Source organism: Macrosteles quadrilineatus, unplaced genomic scaffold, assembly GCF_028750875.1.
Source record: "Macrosteles quadrilineatus isolate MER2022 unplaced genomic scaffold, UCM_ALF_1.0 Scaffold_3__2_contigs__length_128488019, whole genome shotgun sequence".
NCBI classification, from domain to species: Eukaryota; Metazoa; Arthropoda; class Insecta; order Hemiptera; family Cicadellidae; genus Macrosteles; species Macrosteles quadrilineatus.
Window position 1 is genome coordinate 31,191,696 of NW_026542596.1, and position 19,233 is coordinate 31,210,928.

Below are 19,233 nucleotides of genomic sequence, written 5' to 3' on the forward strand. Positions count from 1 at the left end.
TTTATCGGTAATTTTGCTGCTTAAAAAAGCATCTAGCAGAAATATAACGAAAAGCAATCAATTAAATGCACTGCAATTAATGTAATGGTAGCACGAGTTTAAAGTTTGACTACTTTAAAAGTTTAGCTGAAAGTGTATCACCAATATTTAACAAGAATTAAAACAACTTTAAATAGGCCTAGGTCAAAATAATTCGGAACTTTTGCAGCTAAATGTGATTCGGAGTACTGGATCGGTCATATCGGTATACAACAGTACTTCTTCTGAACTTCAAAACTTCATGAAATAGTCTAAGCCATCTCAAAAGCACAAAAAAAACCTAAGTAGTTTCAAGAAATAACAATCACGCCCCTGCTCCACTCTGCTCGCTCCTAGGAGGATTAAACATTAAGGAGAGGGCACGCGAATAGGAATACACGTGTTGCGGTGAAGCCAGCTTTAGCAGAACACTAGAGGGGCACGCGGAGCCGTAGAGTGGCAAAAAGCCTCGGCTATAACATGGGAGAGATAGGGAAAAACGCGACGCGCGCTGTTTCGAATTAAAATTGCCGCTAAACTAAAACACCCGTGTTATTCACCGATGGCATTCTTAAAGTAAATTAAATTTCCTATCGAACGGTGTCAATCATTCCTATAAAAACTATTATTTATTATTTATTATTGAAGATCAAAGTTGAATGAATTGACCTGGACTTTGAACATATGATTACTATAATTACGTTTTTGAAAAAAATATGATGTATCTACACAAATTAACAATTTATTCATGTTCCTTAAGAGTTTCTCGAAATAAAAAATATATATTTACCTATATTTAAAAGTGGTATTTATAAAAATAATTACAATAAAGTTTTTTTTTATTTTTCCAGTTTATAAAACAATCTTACTAATAATAGGTTAAAATGAAAATTTTAATTCGGGTGGTGAAATACATTTTAAATTGGCATTTTTCATAGTTTTCTCGATTTGTTAATATAATTTTTTAATAGTTTTAAGTCATTGATGTGCTAGACAGGTGATTTTAAATAGCCAAAGTTAAGAAAAAATGCAAAGCCACTCTAACTTTTTTTACACCAACAGCCGTTACAATTAAATTACAATCATAAAAAGTAAAACAATTTCTTGGTAATCAAATTCTTGATTTTTTAATATCATATTGAACTATATTTGATCTGTTTGCCCAAAGAAACTTCGAGTAAAAAGTGTAAATGTTCAACAATCATCGCGTCTTCTGACGCCAAAGTGCGTTTATCATTCTTTTAAAGGATTAAAACCTATTTTATTTCTCTTTAAGAAAATGTTCAAATACACATACAGTACTACTTATGATTTGAGTTTTAATTTATGAACAGTAAAATCCATTGGTGATATGGCGGGATTTGAACCCGGGACCCCATGAACCGGAGTCCCGCGCTCTGGTTAGAGTATTAGGTATAAATAATACACAATACAAGTATGGCAAAAAATAAAAACAAGGACAACGAATTCTAAAATACAAGTCGTCCTTGTGTAAATTACTCACCTTTGAACGTACTATTGGTTCATAAATATGACTTTCCTCTTAATAGGTTCCTAATATTACGGTTAGAATTTAACTTTTTAATTTTCGTACCATGATGAAGTCTAATTTTTAAATAGTCAATTGATATTTCTGTTACCAAATCTTCCAGTAACGCATACAACGCAGTATGAGAGGGGGGCAGGAGAGTAGCGCTGCCTCCCCCCCTCCTCAGTACGCTGGCTTCAACGAAACTACAGCGTGTCCTCTCCTTAATGTTTAATCCTCCTAGGCTCGCTCCGCTGTCGCTGGCCTACATAACCTTAAAAGGTAACTATCAACTTTCTCAATACAACATTTTATATAGGCTACAACTTAGATACCTATCTATCTATTCTATTTATGTTGGTTTTAATCTTTCATACAAATGTAATTAAAGGATTTGTATGTTCTTGTTTTCAAATTAAAATTTTTTTATTTTCATACCTGTAACTTCAAGTTGTAAATAAGAGTGGTTGCAGGTCAAACTTAACTCTAACCTTAGCTAAGACTGTTTAATAACTTAGAATTTACTAATTTCCATATTTAACAAAAGTATCTTTATTAATGAGCTGGAATGTTTGGTTAAAGTATTCCTTGATCTGCTTATAATCACATAATATGACATAATGATTAGAAGCAGATCAAGGAATGCTTTTAACCAAACAAAGACCTAAGTTGATTTTAAAATTAATCATTCTTAATTATTGAAGGATTAAATCACCACAAGGGTGTAGTAATAGTACAGTTTTAGATTGCTATTACAGTACTTGAATACTTAAAGGCTTCGTCTCTGACCTGATAGACTGTTCCCCAGTTTATCCTAAACCCCAAGTTTGTCCTGATAGACTGCGTCAAACTAATACCGTTACTGAACTGAGATGGCGAAGAGTTAAAAAAGTGGCACGTTATCTAATTCTTTGAATGAGTAACTTAGATAGGCCTATTCTAAAGTTTTTCCCGCTCTTAGGTTTTTAATTTGGCCACATCCATACTTCTGACTTCTTAAAGGTACCTAGACTATTGAAGAGTTTGATTGCGGTCCCTGGAAAGCTATTCAGGGATTTGGACAGTCTGCATTGAGGGAGTTTGAGGTTTCTAGCATTCCTGGTGTTACTGTATGCTGATGGATATCTTCTTATCTTCTTCCATACATAGAGATGTTGTGGTGTAGTTATATTAGACAGTTAAGGACATATTGTCCATAAACAGTCAGGATGCCTTGACGTTGAAAGATAGGCCTACGATAATAATCTCTGCCCCTAATTTCAGTACAGGTCATCACTCTCAACATTTTGGAGTAAGCTATAAACAATCTACTGCATGTGGAAGTGTGACCCCAAAGGAGGATACCATACGCGATATAGCTGTGAAACAGCGAGAAGTAAACAGTAACAAGGTACTGCTCTGTAACCACATCAAATAGCTTTCTGAGGAGGAAGATCACTCTAGACAATTTGGTGCATATCTGGGCTACATGGTGATCCCAGTTTAATTTCTGGTCAAGCCAGAAACCAAGCAGCTTTACTGGTTGATTTTCTTCAGCAGCAATTTGTCTTCCATGAGTGCAGATCAGGAGTTGGGCCTTGTCCTCGTTTAGTTTTTACTTGTTAGAAGCGAACCACTCCATTGCTGGTGTCTCCAGCAATGCACTTGCCTCTCTCTTCACCCGTTCAACACATCTACCTTCCGTAACCAATGTTGTGTAATCAGCAAATAGTAATGCCTGTCCGTCTTTTCCTAGGTCATTGATTAATATCAGGCCCTGAGGAACACCGTAAGAGATTTTCTTACTGGCCAAATTTGCTCCCTCCAGGGATACAATTTGCCTCCTATTTGCTAGATAACTGGAGATTGTTTGGAGCGTGGTGCATTCAACCCCGTTATGATATTAGCATCTGAGCAGTATGTCGTGTGGCATGCAATCAAACGCACGACTCAAATCAGAGGGTGAGAGCCAGTGAGTTCCCAGATTCAAAGGTGCCGGTTATTCTGGAAGCCAAGGATAAAACAGCGGTTGTTGTGGATGTTTATCCATCGCAGAGTTATGATAAATGTATTAAATATTGCCATATTTATATATTTATATGTTATTACAATTTTTTATAGACTTAATTAAACCAGTCAATGTCCTTAAAATGTTTTTTTATTTCTTTTTCTATTAACTTATCTCCACAGCATTCACCATTTTACAGTAATTTACAAAAGGCAATTTGCTGTCTAGGCTATTGGTAACCCAATGATTAAACAAGGTCGCTGTCTAGTGTTATTAAACTTCCATTTTCTAATATATTTATTATAGGCCTACTACTATCTATATATTTCCATTTTTTTATTTACTACAGTAAATTTTAGGTACGGTACTTTCCTGTTATCTGGTACATCTGCGAAAAAATTCTTTCCTGTTATCTGGTACCTGCATTTATTAATCAAACAAAAACAACAAACAATGATTCCATCTGAGTTTCGGGTGGCCAGAAGTAACAAATTACTTCTAACAGTGCGTCGAAAACATCGCAATCACCGACCATCTTGCTCCACATAAACTCTGCCAAATAAGACTCTAAATGATGACTTGCAGTGCCTCGGTGCTTCTTGTTGCGCCACTTCGCTGACCCCCACATGCGTTCGACGGTGTGAGTATGTGCTCCGGACTCTGGATCGACGAAGTTGTACTTTGGTTAGGTTAGGTTAGGTTAGTTTATCAATAACATGAGTATTGTAAGTAAACGAACCTAACCTAACCTAACCAAACCTAACCTAAATGGTAGTATGTGCTCCGGACTCTGGATCGACGAAGTTGTACTTGTGGTTAAAGAATTTTTTCGCAGGTATACCAGATAACAGGAAAGTACCAAATTTTATTATAGTAATCGGTAAACCAGTTTGCTATGCTTAAGTTCCCGTATCTTGGGCATGAGCGCGACGTATATTAGTGATAACTGATGTGAAAGAACAGAGTTAGAACATATTGTAAATAGTAGAATGTAACTTAACTCTAGCTTTATAGTTTTAGTACAACTCCAAAGATGCCACACCCTTTGGCGAAATATGTAACTGATCAGTGTACCTATTTTAAAATTGAACTTCAAGAACTCGAGGCAAACAACAAAACACTAGGTAAATAAAAAATTTAACATAGAATTCTTATGTTGCTTGTCCATTTAAATTTAATAATAATTGTTTTTATGTTTCAGCTAAGAAATCCGCTGTAGGCTAGTATTGGGAAGAATGCAGGTAAGATAATCTATATATTAATTACGTAGCCTAAGTCGATTCTTTGTGATATAGAAAATTTAATTGAAAATATGAAAGATATAGGCCTAACGTAAAATGTTTCCCATAACAGCATTGGAAGCCATATACAGCTGATTTTTTTTTACCGTACTTTAATATAGTTGACCGCGCTATATTTCCAAGCCAGTATTCTATACACGCAGTTGGTTTTCTTCTTAGCCAGTTAATTCTGCAATGCACTGTATACTATATTAAAACCGGATTATCTAAGTGATAATGCCACAACCCCTAGGTCTAGCCTAAAGTAATGTGAAAAACAATCCCAGGCTCGTGCCTAGCGTCCTAGGAAAAAAACATAATAAAACCAGGGATAACGTTATCTATAGGCCTAACTTAATTGAGACTTTTTGAAAACCAAACCAAAGATTTTTCGTGTCAACTGTCAATATTGGCTTCGACAACTAGGAAATGGAACCCTAAAACCTTAAAATATTACTCACTGTGGATAATATAACACTGTTCATTTTGTATAGTACTTATTTACTTCCTTAAAGTTTTATCACTGTGAACACGATAACTTGAATAATTCTTGTCCGATTTTGATGAAATTTTGTTTAAAGGTGTAAGGCAGGATAAACTTGAACTTTGCAAACCAGCATGATCGGACCATGGGAACTGGGTATTTATGGGGTAGGCTAATAGGGTATTATGGGGTTTTTCTCATTTTTTACCCTCAAAACCCAAAATTTCCCAATTTCTCTCCAGACCTTTTTAAAGAGCTTACAAACCAAATAATTTAGTATATCAAAGTGTTTTTTTTTTTTTTTTAGGGTTATTGGTTACAGAGAAAATTTAAAAAAAATGTGCATTAAAAATTCCCATGTTATTCATATAGAGAATATTGTAAAATGTTGTAAGTTAGTTTGCTTGTTTATGAATATATTTTGACCAAACTTGGCAAATTTATATATTTTTACTTTTAAGCTATTAATATTTTACTAAAAACACACTTTATTAGTTCTCCCTGTTGCAGCAAACTGTGGTATACTTGTTAAACCTACACATGTTAATTTAATAGATTTAATTTAAAATCAATTCAGGCAAATGGAAATTCACTTAGTCGGCAGGTTTTCTGCCGGGAGGGTATTTCGTATTTATATATTTAATTTAAAAAGAAGGTCTAGTGGCCTGACAAAGTAATTTGTCAATCTACTGGATGCCCCCTGTAAAAGCACTGACAGGTTCATGGTATTCTGTACAATTCTGTATCTTTTTAGAATCCAAATGAAGATACTGAATGGAATGATATTCTCAGAGCCAAAGGTATTTTACCTCAAAAAGAAAAGGAAGTGACAGAAGACGACATTGTAAATATACTAGAATCTACAGTACAGGAAAAAACAACAGGTATCCAAGCATCTAAGAAAAAATAATTTGCAAAAATAGATTAGGCCTATATATTTAACCAAAGTAATGTATTGATTTTTTTACAATTTTAATTTTACTGCACAAACACCTTGTAACATGTAATAACAGCATGAAGTCCTATCACCCTCAAAACAAGTTAGGCCTTCTCCTTATTTTCGGTGTATGTCCTTGATCGTAGTGGATTTAGCCTACAAGCCCAAATTGTAACCATGATTCAGGTGTGTAATAATTCCATGAGAAAGCTTTCTTGGCACCCTCTCTCAATGTAAAAAGTGGCTTTCTTACGAATGAACTGACACTTATCTACCCAGTGGCGGATCTAGAACAGTCATAAGATAGTCTCCAAAATGGCAGTTTTATACAATTTCTTTGTCCAAAGTTAGTGTGACAAATTATTTTACACAATGTGTATTCACTACTGTATTACATGCAGTAAAAAAATATATACATGTATGCCTGAGGGGGGGGGGCGGTCGCTCCCTTCGCCCCACCTCTGGATCCGCCACTGTATTTGCCTTTGAAATTATTCTTGTCAATAACAAAATATTTTTAATTTTTCAATTGTTATCTAGGGAAGAAATCTTTGGACGAGCTAGATTTGGATGACTTGGATGAATTAGAAGATGAAGAGGATGAAAAAGTATTGCTGGAATACAGAAATAAAAGAATAGCTGAGATGAGAGCGTTATCTGAAAAGGCAAAGTATGGAGAGGTTCGGGAAATCAGTGGGGAAGATTACGTCGAGCAAGTTAACAAAGCTGGCGAAGGGGTGTGGGTCGTCCTGCACCTTTACAAGCAAGGGTCAGTACTGATAAAAGCCTTTTGAGGTTAAATGTATGTCTATTGAAGTTTCAGAAACTTTGAACGTAGAAATGAAATGAAATATTTTTTATTTACACAGACAAATTAACAATTGTAACTTACGTCAATCAATCCAGTTGTGTATTGGAGGGACGTACGTTTCGACCTTTAGGCCATCTTCAGCCCCGCTGTTACACTAAGTTCAATCCTTAGTTGCATTGTTGGTATAGCAACCGCGTCAAATATTTACAATTAAGAACATAAAAAACACGAAAACACGACATTGACGAAGACGAACACATATTAACAAAACTATCACCGTGCGCACGGCTGAACGGGCTCGGGACTGCGGCGGCACTCAGTTTGCCCCTGCAGATTCAGTTTGCCGCCGCAGTCCCGAGCCCGTTCAGCCGTGCGCACGGTGATAGTTTTGTTAATATGTGTTCGTCTTCGTCAATGTCGTGTTTTCGTGTTTTTTATGTTCTTAATTGTAAATATTTGACGCGGTTGCTATACCAACAATGCAACTAAGGATTGAACTTAGTGTAACAGCGGGGCTGAAGATGGCCTAAAGGTCGAAACGTACGTCCCTCCAATACACAACTGGATTGATTGACGTAAGTTACAATTGTTAATTCAAACATCAATCCGTTTGCTACAAATCAATCATGATGAACACAGACAAAGTTAGGGCCCTATAATTGTTGGAAATGTTCTTCTACATGTTGAAACCCTTTAAATATTTTACTTTGAAAACTCACTAAAAACTGAAGAATGAAGATTATTGTTTTTAAAACCATATAACTAGGTATCCCTTAATACAGGGTGTTTTTAAAAGAATGCCGGGATTTTAAATGGTAATTGCTTGGATACTATTCAAGGTAACTAAACGTTTTATTTGTCAAATTGAAGCTAAAATAACTAAGTTTTGTTTCCCTTGTAGCAAGGGAGGAAACTTTGACCTTGGTATGCGTAAAACAGGTACGGGGTCACAGGCCGCTATTGTGGCTCATACGCCAGTCGCCAGTACGACATTTACGGCGCAACAGAAGGCACAGATTGTAATCTGTAGTTCGCAGAGTTTATATCCATTGCTAAATTAAACTAAATTTAAATCTACTTGATGATAAAGAAACTTGAAGCTGGTTTAATGAGTTTTGTGGCACCAAAATGTTTTGAAAAGACATTCACCTGGCCGGCTAAAAACAAGCGATGACATAGTCGAAGAAATCCGACAATTCTGCATCAGAAGCCCGAAAAAATCGATTACCCGACGAAGTCTTCAGTTTAACGAACCTAAATTGGTTACTCTATGATGTTATCTATAAAATCTAGAGCCTTTGTGCCGAAAAAGATTCAGTTAAGATATCAGATCCTTAATCCATCAGAAAGATGGAAAGATATCAGATCTGCCGATCGCCCTACGCGTACAGACTTTGCCAGTTTTACGCTCATATAAGATTGATTAAAATTTGAATTTAATCAATCATTCCGAATTGTATGAAAGAATGAGAAAAAAACTTTATTCTTTTCCCTTCAATTTGACGTTTAAGTTGTTTAATTATCTTAAATAGTCCCCGAGCAACGACCGTTTAAAATCCCGACATTCTTTTAAAAACACCCCGTATTTTAAGTACAATTTGTTTTTTGTTCATCTGTGACGCTATTTGCATCTAACATTTTTTGTAAAGGAACAAGCAGTCTTGTTATTCCTATATCTAACTTTGAACATTTGTAAGTTAGATAGCACAAATGATTAATAGCCCAACGACCAGCCGCTGTTTGAATGTGATGCGCTGTGGGCTCAAGAGATACTTGCGCCTCTCTCCACCCTACATTGTAGAGGAATTTAATTGTCCTTGCATCCCCAACACACCTGAAATCTCCTGCAACCGGGCCCACCAGGCCCATTTATTAAAGAGGCCCTGCCAATGACAAAAAATTAAAAATGGTATCTGTATGATGTATTAATCTTGCTTGAAATTGGACCAGCGACCTTCGTTCAAAGTTTAATACAAACACTAAAACCACCCGGCTACCCAGACAAACCCAGGATAATCTATATATATAAAATCCAATGTATGTTTGTTTGTTTGTCCTTTATGGACTCCGAAACCACTCGACAGATTGTAATGAAACTTTCAGGCATTATTAAGCATTATTCAAGGATGGTTTGTGTGAAGTTTGGTGCAGATCCGTCAAAAGGGCTCCGCCCCAGTGGCTCTGGAGTTTCCCATGTTAACCTTATGAGAACTCATATTTAAATGGAATTAAAGAATCTTAACAGCCAGTTCAACTAAACAATTTGATTCTGTGATGTTCAATAGCATTAAAAAGTTAATAGGTTTACCAATAGGGTACAGCACTATTATTTTCTTTTTTATTTTATGACAATTGCTAATTTGCAACCAAAAGGTGAGTGAGCGTACCGAACGAACTTCAACCTGGAGGCGAGTTAGCGTAGCGAACGAGCTAACCTGAAGGCAAGTGAGCGCAGCGAACGAGCTCCTACCTAAAGGTGAGTGAGCGTAGCGAACAAAATTCGACCAGGACGTCATTGAGCCAAGCGAACGAGCTCATCTTGAAAATGAACGAGCATTTGACATAAAACCACATAGGACAGGACGACGTCTGTCGGGCCAGCTAGTGATTTTATATTTACTTGTGTAAGCTAACTAATTTTTAAAGGTAATTATTTTCCTGATCAAATGTTAAACAAAAACCATCCCAATTATTTTTTGTATTGCAGGATTCCCCTGTGTGCACTCATAAACCAACACTTGAGCGAATTGGCGACAAAGTTCAAAGCAACCAAGTTTTTGAAGAGTATATCTACAACTTGTGTGCCCAACTATCCTGATAGGAACTTACCCACCATCTTCGTCTATTTTGAAGGAGATATGAAGGCACAACTGATTGGCCCAGCATCGTTTAGAAGAGCTGATATCTCTATTGAAGGTACAATAAAACATATAAAGTGTTAAAACCAGTTTCCAACATTTAAAATATGTGGTATCAATTTCTGTGCCAAAGGGAAAGTGCCTGGTAAGTATCAATTCAATTATCAATCATTGAGATGGGGAAGTAAGTCGGGACTTATTCAAGAAAGGTTCCTGATCATGTTACTTCGGGGCTGAACTCATACATTGAGTCTTTTGAACAATTATTACCCTTCACAAATACTATCTAGGAGGTTAGGTCAACTCCTCAAGCCAGATAACTGCTTTGATTTGGATCAGATCAGAGACATAAATTTGCCTTTATAAATTTACATTTCACCCAGTCGCTGTTAATAGGACAGACCCAATCAGTGTTATTTCACTTTCTCGTTCTAACGGTTCAGACATTACAAAAATAATATGATATTCTCAGTAATCCTACAGTAGAACTCTGATTATCCAAACTCTAACTATCCGAATTGCTTATAGAAATAATTTAAAAATTTAAAACCACGGTAATAAGAATTTTTATTAAAAAAGGCAGATGCTATCATCGCGGCAAAATTGTCCTAAACATGTCTCGCAATGGTGTTGACACCATCATTGTGTCCCACGATCCTTTACACGGCCTTTACATTACCTTACGATTGACAAAACTTAAAGGTCACCTTTATGTCTTTTAGCAAATAAATGGAATATCTGAAAGTTGATTTGAAAAAATAAATATATTCCAAAATATAATTTTTTTCAGAACTGGAATATCTTCTTGGACAAACTGGGGCCTTCAAAACGGACATCACAGAAGACCCTCGGCCAAAGCCAAAGGATGTACTTTTCTCTACGTTGAAATCTGACAACAATGACTGGGACTTATAGATTCATTTCATGACTATAGCCCCCCAGACACGATCCGATATGTCTGCCGACTCATCCGACTCCGACCGCTTATGGGCTCAACCGACTTGGTCTGCGTACTTCTTACAGCCATTCTGTCTCAAACTGAAGTGACGGGCCCGATGCTGACAGAATACAATGGAAGCTACACAAAGATTATGCTGTCGGAACGCTAGTCGGATCGTGTGTGGTAACAGCCAGACTTGACAGACAGACCGCGGACCAGACATGTCAGACTGTGTATGGAGGGCTTAAGTTTGAAATATTTATTATTTATTTATATACAGTAGAACCTCACTAATCCGACCTCGGATGGTCGGACTCCTCGCTTGGTCCGACCGTGCTGCCGACACAATAAGCTTCCGCTAACATAACCTCATTATCCATGAAAAATCCCAAGAAAATTTTATAAATTGTGTTTCTTTAGGGTAATGTGTTGAAATTCATTGTATATTAAACTATTCCTATCAATTATACGCAGTACGCTCACACATTATTGTTTTTGAAAAATCACAGGCATTTGACAAAAATAAAATGGAAGCAAAACAAAAAATTTTGTCAGAGTTTCAAGGTCAAGCTGTCGTTTGCACTGAAATCGTCTGCTCTTTAAGCCCTCACATCTGTCTGCTGTGTGCTTGCTATGTCACAACATTTTGTGACTGGGTATTTGGTAACCATGACAACTTTAGTAGCCTGCGATTGGGTGATTAGTATAGTAACCATGGTAACTTGTTGGAACAGGTGGATGAATTTCCCCATCTGGCAAGCAATCAACTTGTTGTCCAGTCTTTCTCCCTCCAATCGGCAATACAATGTGACCGGCTACATTACAAGCAGTGCTGCTATCTGTGGGTGCTTTATTGAACTACGTCGACTCTCGTCGTCCTCACCTTATTTGCTATTAGTCAGACCGGGTTACACCTGCGGTGTTTGATGGGCCGCAGCGAACGTGTTAAAGTATATTTATACAGTTTTAGGCGTTGTTTATAAGTTAGTAATGACTGTTTTATGTCATGTTGGATTAACCATGATTTACAGTTTGTTACTGTCTCCATTGTCCGTTCAAAATACAGTTTTACTATGTTTTTATGTCAATAAATGCGTTCCTCTGATAATCTGACCTTTTTGCTGTTCAGACCATGCTACGGTTCCGTAGGTGACGGATTAGCGAGGTTCTGTAGCTCTAAAGTATGCTCAAAAGCATTTCATTGTTGTAGTTTTTTACGGATGATGGTAGTTATATATATTGTATATTCTAACAGATCAATGAATGGGTTTCAAACAGCATTTAATTTTAAATTAACTACAAGTTTAAATCATTTTGTATCAGAAAACATTTTTTTGGCCCAAGGTAATTTTCAGAAATATTGAAACTTTTAAAGTTAAACTTTATTTTGATAAAAACATATTACTTTCTGTTGAAGTATGTGTAACTACTGCTTCCTATTTTTTAAAACGTAACTTGTAACTTACAGTGTCAACCCAGAGAATTCTTGTATTTGGTTAAGAACTATAAAATGTTGGTGCTAATCTTTAGGAAGAGTCAGTCTCAAATACACATGTTTTAGCCTTCTCAATATTTTCTGCCTAATGCAAAACTAGGCGATAGGAAAAAGTAACGAATCTACAAATTTCTTGATTAAAATGAAAAATTATAAAATCACTATAGTCATCATTATAATATTGTTGTAGTAGTAATCAAAATACAGCAATACACAATTCACAAAACCTGTACAATGTATTACTGTATCTACAACAAACATTAGCTGACAATCACTAAATTATTACTAAAGAAAGAGTATTATTTTCTGTTATTTACTTTTATATTTTTATTGATATATTATTTTTGTTTGATTACAAAAGATCTACGAGAAAGTTTAAAAATAAATAGTTTTTACTATTTTTAATAACTATTTTATTGTATGTTATACCCTACTCAACACAAAAACAGGTTTAACTTTCACTGATTATATTCAGTTTTAAGTCTATTACAGTAGAACCTTTTAATATAAAATTGAGGGCATTTGAAAATTCCACTTTTAATCCAGGGTTGAGGTTTAGCTTATCCAAATCAAGTGGTTTTGTCCTCTTCTCAACCTATGCACAACCAAAAAGTGAAAAACTGAAATCATTAAACCATTTCAAAGTAAAGTGTGAGTCGGTACAGTACAAGGGTAAACTGTCTGTTTGATAAAAAGTAGTGACAGGCAGTGACGTACTAGTCTGACTGTGCCAAAATGCAAGCATTCCTCGTGCGCCCCTATTCGTAGAATCATTTCCCCCCCCCTATAACCTCCAATGAAACTAAAGCCTCGTTTACACTAGCATGTAGGACTTGCAAGTTGATGCAAACTATACTTGCATTCAAGTAAAGGTTTACACTACACTTACCTTTGCAAGGAGAACTTGCTTAAAAGTCAGTCCATTTTGTAAAATACGTGAATTTTTTAATATACCTAACAATAGATTAATGTTTATATTTGAAAAAAACAAATTTATTATTGTTAGTTTTTTTGTTAGTTATTATGTTAGTTTCAGCGGTCACTAGCTGTGTGACCGTTCTACGCACGTAAAGAACAGCAGTTGGTTTGCTTATTTTTAGATATGCTGGCCAAACTATTATATAAACAAATACAGTATCTGAAAGTTTCAAGTAAAAAAAATGCTTTATAGGTCTATGTGGCATAGCCCTTAAGTATGCCTATAATTGAAAGCTACTTTCCACAATGGTAAAAAGTAGTTAAAATACTACCTCAACCTCACCATTAAACATTCCGGTTGAAATTTTCACTATCAAATGTGCTCTTGTCGTGTCCGTACGGAACACTGAGAAATATGCGCTACCAACATATATACCCACAAAAATACAGAATTTAATTAGGGAATTTGCTACGATTTAACCAAAGCAAAGTACATATACTTTAGTGTCACCAAACATAATCATAACAATTTATATTTGCTTAGTCCGAAGATGACACAAAAAAATGATGTCGAAATGACGGCTTACTATATGAAATGAAGTACTAAATACGATTTAGTTTAGTAATTTACAACACACAGGCCACTAAATTGTTGATTCATAAACAACGTAAAGCGTAAACAATTCTTGATGGTTTGCTCACCATGCGTTTTCATTATCTTAGCACAAACTAACATTTTGGAATCCAGACAGATAAAGCAAATTTATACAGTAAGACATCAATTAAATTGAATACAACTGCAACAAATAAGGTGCAACACCAACAATAACTAATTTGTACATCCGACCAACTTAATGCGTAAATCAAGTCCCGATGTTATTTATCTCTCTTGGTTTTGGATTTTCTCACAAAAAGTTATCGAAAATCAAAGTTATTTCCCATTAATTGCATTATTTGTAAACAACTTTTAATATAAACAAATCGGTGACAGTTTGAAAAACAACCTTATCCCAACAACTTTTTGTTACTAAATAGAAGATGCATTCTATAAACCATATACATTTGAAATAAAAACTTCACCAAGGTATATTCATCCAAATGTTACCAGTTCTTCTTGAAGATCTATAAACCATGTTTGGTATATCTAGTAAACATTAGAAGCTGAGCTCTGTAACATTATGTCTGATGTGATGGCAGATGGCACAATCTGGTTTGAAGCAAATGGCCTCCTTTTGAATACCAATAAAACTCAACAAATATGTTTTTCCTTGTGCCAGTTTGATGTTCAATCTGATGTAGTTGTAGATTCTGTCGTTAAGCTCTTAGGTATTACTGTTGACACCAAACTTACATGGGATTCTCACATACAGAATGTTTGTACCAGACTATCTAGAGTGATTTCTCTTTTGTGGCATTTAAAGAAGCTGATCCCTAAAGTGTACCTGAAAAATGTGTATTATGCTTTGTTTAATGGAATAATTTCTTATGGCATTCGTCTGTGGGGGAATGGCCACAGTATTGATAAAGTCTTGCGCTTACAAAAAAAGGCGATGCGTATAATCACACACTCAGCTTTTAAAGCACACTGTAAACCACTCTTTGTCAGCGAAGGAATTTTGACAGTGATTAACCAGTATATTTATGTTTGCCTGTTGCATGTTAAGCAACATCTGCATGAGTATCCACTCAGAAGTAGTGTGCATGGTTATTGCACTAGAAGCATGTCCTCACTCAATCAGCCTTATGTTCGTTTGAGTAAATCACAATCCCAGCATCGCACTATGTACATTAATCTATTTAATAAGTTGCCTGTTTCTGCACATAATGTATCTTTCACTAAGTTTAAGTTGTCTGTTTACAATTGGTTGGTTGCAAGGCCATTTTACAAGCTCGATGAATTCTTTGTATTGCCTGTTGATATTCAATTTTAAATTCTGTCTGTCTGTGATATAGCCAAGGGCTGAGTTGTTTTATAAGTTATTTATCTGTCTGTTTGTTAGTATTGTCTTTAAATTTTATACTCTTTTCTTGCCCCTGCTATGTTTTTTTTCTAACTTATTTTAAACACACTGCATTTATTGTATACACATTGCACCTGTTTTCATGTTTGCTCTAGTCTTTGCATACCTATGTTTTTTATAAACTTCAGTATTTTATTTTTAAGATGACTGTGATACTTTTTGCATGTACTCTGCACTTGTTTATATTTTATTGTCTATATTTATTTAGCCTTATTGCCTGTAAACTTTAGGCTACTATTATGACGTTCATCCATTGCATGTGTTGTACATAGCGTTAACGATGAATAAAAATTCTTGATTCTTGATTGATTGATTCTAGAAGGAAATGTGAAAAAATCACACAATGTTGGGGTTTTGAGCGTTTTTAAATTTGTTTCCTAAGTAGTTACGTATTGTAGGTAAATGTACTGGTATCAAGGATCGTCATCGAAATTTAGTTATGAATAATTGTTTAGGCCTACAAACCCAAGGCTCTATGGTCCAGCGATTGCAGCACATTGCGGTGAGAAGACACATTGGAAAAGCGAGTTGAGCATAATCCGTAAGCCTCTTAGTACAGACGCTTAGGTGCAGTTGAGTATGCATGAAAAGAGTCAAAGATTTTGACTTTTGATTTTGGTAATGGGGACCTAGGTGAGTGTAAAAACCCATGTCGTCGCCTCCAGGGGTGGTCAACAACATAGGGGTGGGGGCGCAAAGTTGCGAAAAACGTTAATCAGAAAACCACTTTTAACTCCCTTGTTCCTCTATTTTTCCTAATTTGCTTGGGCTATCAATGAGTTGAAACCTTATATTGTAAACTATTAGTAACGCTTATTTAAAAATGTAAGTTTCCCTTGTTGTAAGTTGTATGAGTTCACTTCCATTTTAAAGTTTAGATTTGCAAGTTTTCTTGCAAGTAGAAAGCTAATAATACTTGCGCAAGCTCTATATGCTAGTGTAAACGGGGCTTAACAACGACATTTCTCCGTACTTCCACACTTCCTGGATACTATTTCACTACACACGACGTTGTACAAGCTCTATAGAATTAGAGAAAGATGATTCAAAGAAATATAATTTATTAGATACAGCAATTTTAAGTTAATAATTAAAAAAAATATGTTTAACAAATTAATTAAAAGTGAAATTAGGTTACTAAACCTTTTCAAACACCATTAACATAACTGAAGTACGGATTACATAACCAATTAAATTAATTCATGTACTTTTTAGGACAATAAAAATATAAACTACTTCTTACTTTACTTATATTTATTCACGGCCCTATAGGGTACCTATACATGATATCACAAGCTGCAATATAATGTCCATGTTCCGTTTCTCAAAATGTTATTAATTCTTACATTCTTACAGTCAAAGAGCTGAGGCAGCTCATAGTTACAACACTGTACGTTAATTCCTATTCCCTGACAAAGCCCCTACGGTTTCTGGTGACCGTCTTTAGCTCATTCTTACATTCTTACAGTCAAAGAGCTGAGGCAGCTCATAGTTACAACACTGTACGTTAATTCCTATTCCCTGACAAAGCCCCTACGGTTTCTAGTGACCGTCTTTAGCTCATTCTTACATTCTTACAGTCAAAGAGCTGAGGCAGCTCTTAGTTACAACACTGTACGTTAATTCCTATTCCCTGACAAAGCCCCTACGGTTTCTAGTGACCGTCTTTAGCTTATTCTTACACTCTTACAGTCAAAGAGCTGAGGCCTGTGGCGGTTCCAAGGGGGGGGGGGGGGGCTACAGGGGCTTGCCTCCCCTTGGACCCTGGAAAAATAAATTTAAACGTACATTTTGTCCTTAAAACACGCAATGTCATAAAACAGACATCAATGTAGTTTTTATCAATAAGAGATGGCAGGGGTAGTAGATCAACTTTGTGGACAATAGCACAACGAATAAATCATCCAATTGTTACAGCACTGTGCCACTTTGCCCACTAGTTACACAAATAACAATTTCCAGGGTCCAAGGGGGGGCTTTAGCCCCTGTAGCCCCCCCCCCCCCCCCTTGGAACCGCCACTGGCCTCAGCTCTGACTGTAAGAATGTAAGAATTAATAACATTTTGAGAAACGGAACATGGACATTATATTGCAGCTTGTGATATCATGTATAGGGCCGTGAATAAATATAAAATGTTAAGTAAAGTAAGAAGTAGTCTATATTTTTATTGTCCTAAAAAGTACTTTAATTAATTTTAATTAGTTACAATACAATACAATACAAATCATCTTTTTATTCATCAAGTATTTTACAGCAAATACATGAATTGCGTCACAGAAAGGAAAAGATAAGCAAAAAATTAGGTATACAAGGATCCTAAATAATAGATTACAAACATAAATCATAACATAACATATTATTTCTAATCATTTAAATTCCAAAACTCTTCTATTGAATATAATGATTTAGATTGCAAATAGTTTTTCAGTAGTTTTTTAAAGCTACTGTAATTATGTTCATTGAAAATATTTTTGAGTAGGCTAAATAAAAATTTTTTGCCAATGAAACTGGTTTTTTTTCTCAAATAACTTCAATCTGTGTTGTTCTACATGCCTGGTGTTTCGTAAATTGTAACTGTGGAAATTTTTAGTTTGATAATTTGAACTTTTTACATGTAGAATAGTTTCAAAAATGTATAAATCATAGATGGTCATTATACCCAATTTAGAAAAATATTTTTTTACTGATTCTCTGTTTTTTATACTAAAGATAATTCTAAGAGCTTTTTCCTGTTGACGTAGAATTTTGTCTAGGTTTTTTTTTGTGGTACCACCATATAAAGCTATTCCATAAGCTATATGTGAATTTATTAAAGCAAAATAAATAGTTTTAAGAGGTTCAATGCTTGAGACACGGGACATTTGTCGCAAAGCATAAATACCAGCTGTAGATTTTTTTACCACGTGTTTCACATGCTCATCCCAGGTTAAATGCTGGTCTAATATTAGACCAAGGAATTTAGTGTGCTCCACTTGATTTAATTTTGAACCATTAAGATATATATCTGGTTGTAATTTTAATCTTGATTGCCTTGTGGAGAAAGATAAAATATTTGATTTTATTTTAATTTATTAGTAGATTTTTGTTATTTGTGAATTCATTTACTGACAATAAATTTAAAAAAGACTTTAGTTCCACTTCTTCTTGAGATTTACCTGTAATTGTTATGTTTGTATCATCTGCATACAGACATACAGATCCTCCAGCATTTACAACTCCTGGAAACCCCCTTATGTAGCAAAGAAACAACAAGGGACCCAGTATAGATCCCTGTGGGACACCATACTTTACTGTTTTAAAGTTGGACAAGACATTTTGGGTGTATGCATATTTGCAATTTGGATAGTATGAGGTATGTCGAATTTGAACACATTGTTTCCGATTGTTTAAATATGATCTGAACCAATTATATTCTTTATTATTTATGTTTAGGCCATGAAGAATTTCAAGTAATTTATCATGTGAGACACTATCAAAAGCTTTAAAAAAATCCAAAAATATTCCAACAACTTTTTCATTGTTGTTAATTGAGTTGATAACTGATTCAATGAAGTTAATGCTAGCAGTGGTTGTGGATCTTCCTGGTCGAAAACCATATTGCTCTTGATCCAGCAACTGGTTTGATTCCAAAAAATCCAACAACTGGTTGTATACAACTTTTTCAAGGATTTTTAAAAAAAAAACTGGTAGCAATGATATTGGTCTGTAACTAGAAGGATCATTGGCATCCCCCTTTTTAAAGACCGGTATTATTTTAGCAATTTTTAGTTTAGAAGGAAAGATACTGCTAATTAAAGATGAATTAATAATGTGTGTTAATGGTCTTGAAATAATTGGGAAAACACGCTTAACAAGGGTAATTGGAATATCATCTACTTCTGTTGAAAATTTATTTTTAAGTAATTTAACTATCTTTTCAATATCATTTTCATTGACTTCTTTAAATTTGAAACTA

At 35.1% G+C, this 19,233-nt stretch overlaps 1 protein-coding gene across 4 annotated transcripts; it reads left to right on the forward strand.

The window, feature by feature from the left end:
• Positions 1 to 1,764: 1,764 nt before the first annotated feature.
• LOC128990563 (viral IAP-associated factor homolog) lies at positions 1,765 to 12,732 on the forward strand. Of its 4 annotated transcripts, none has more exons than XM_054412988.1 (6): positions 1,765 to 1,828; positions 4,735 to 4,774; positions 6,052 to 6,181; positions 6,775 to 7,003; positions 9,753 to 9,961; positions 10,694 to 12,732. In XM_054412988.1, the coding sequence occupies exons 2-6, from the start codon at positions 4,769 to 4,771 to the stop codon at positions 10,816 to 10,818; spliced, it is 699 nt and encodes a 232-aa protein (XP_054268963.1). In that variant the 5' UTR covers positions 1,765 to 1,828; positions 4,735 to 4,768; the 3' UTR covers positions 10,819 to 12,732. The 4 variants fall into 4 exon arrangements, with proteins under 4 accessions (XP_054268963.1, XP_054268965.1, XP_054268966.1 ...); XM_054412990.1 differs by lacking the exon at positions 1,765 to 1,828 and adding an exon at positions 1,845 to 1,927; XM_054412991.1 differs by lacking the exon at positions 1,765 to 1,828 and adding an exon at positions 1,873 to 1,942.
• The last annotated feature ends 6,501 nt before the right edge of the window (positions 12,733 to 19,233 follow it).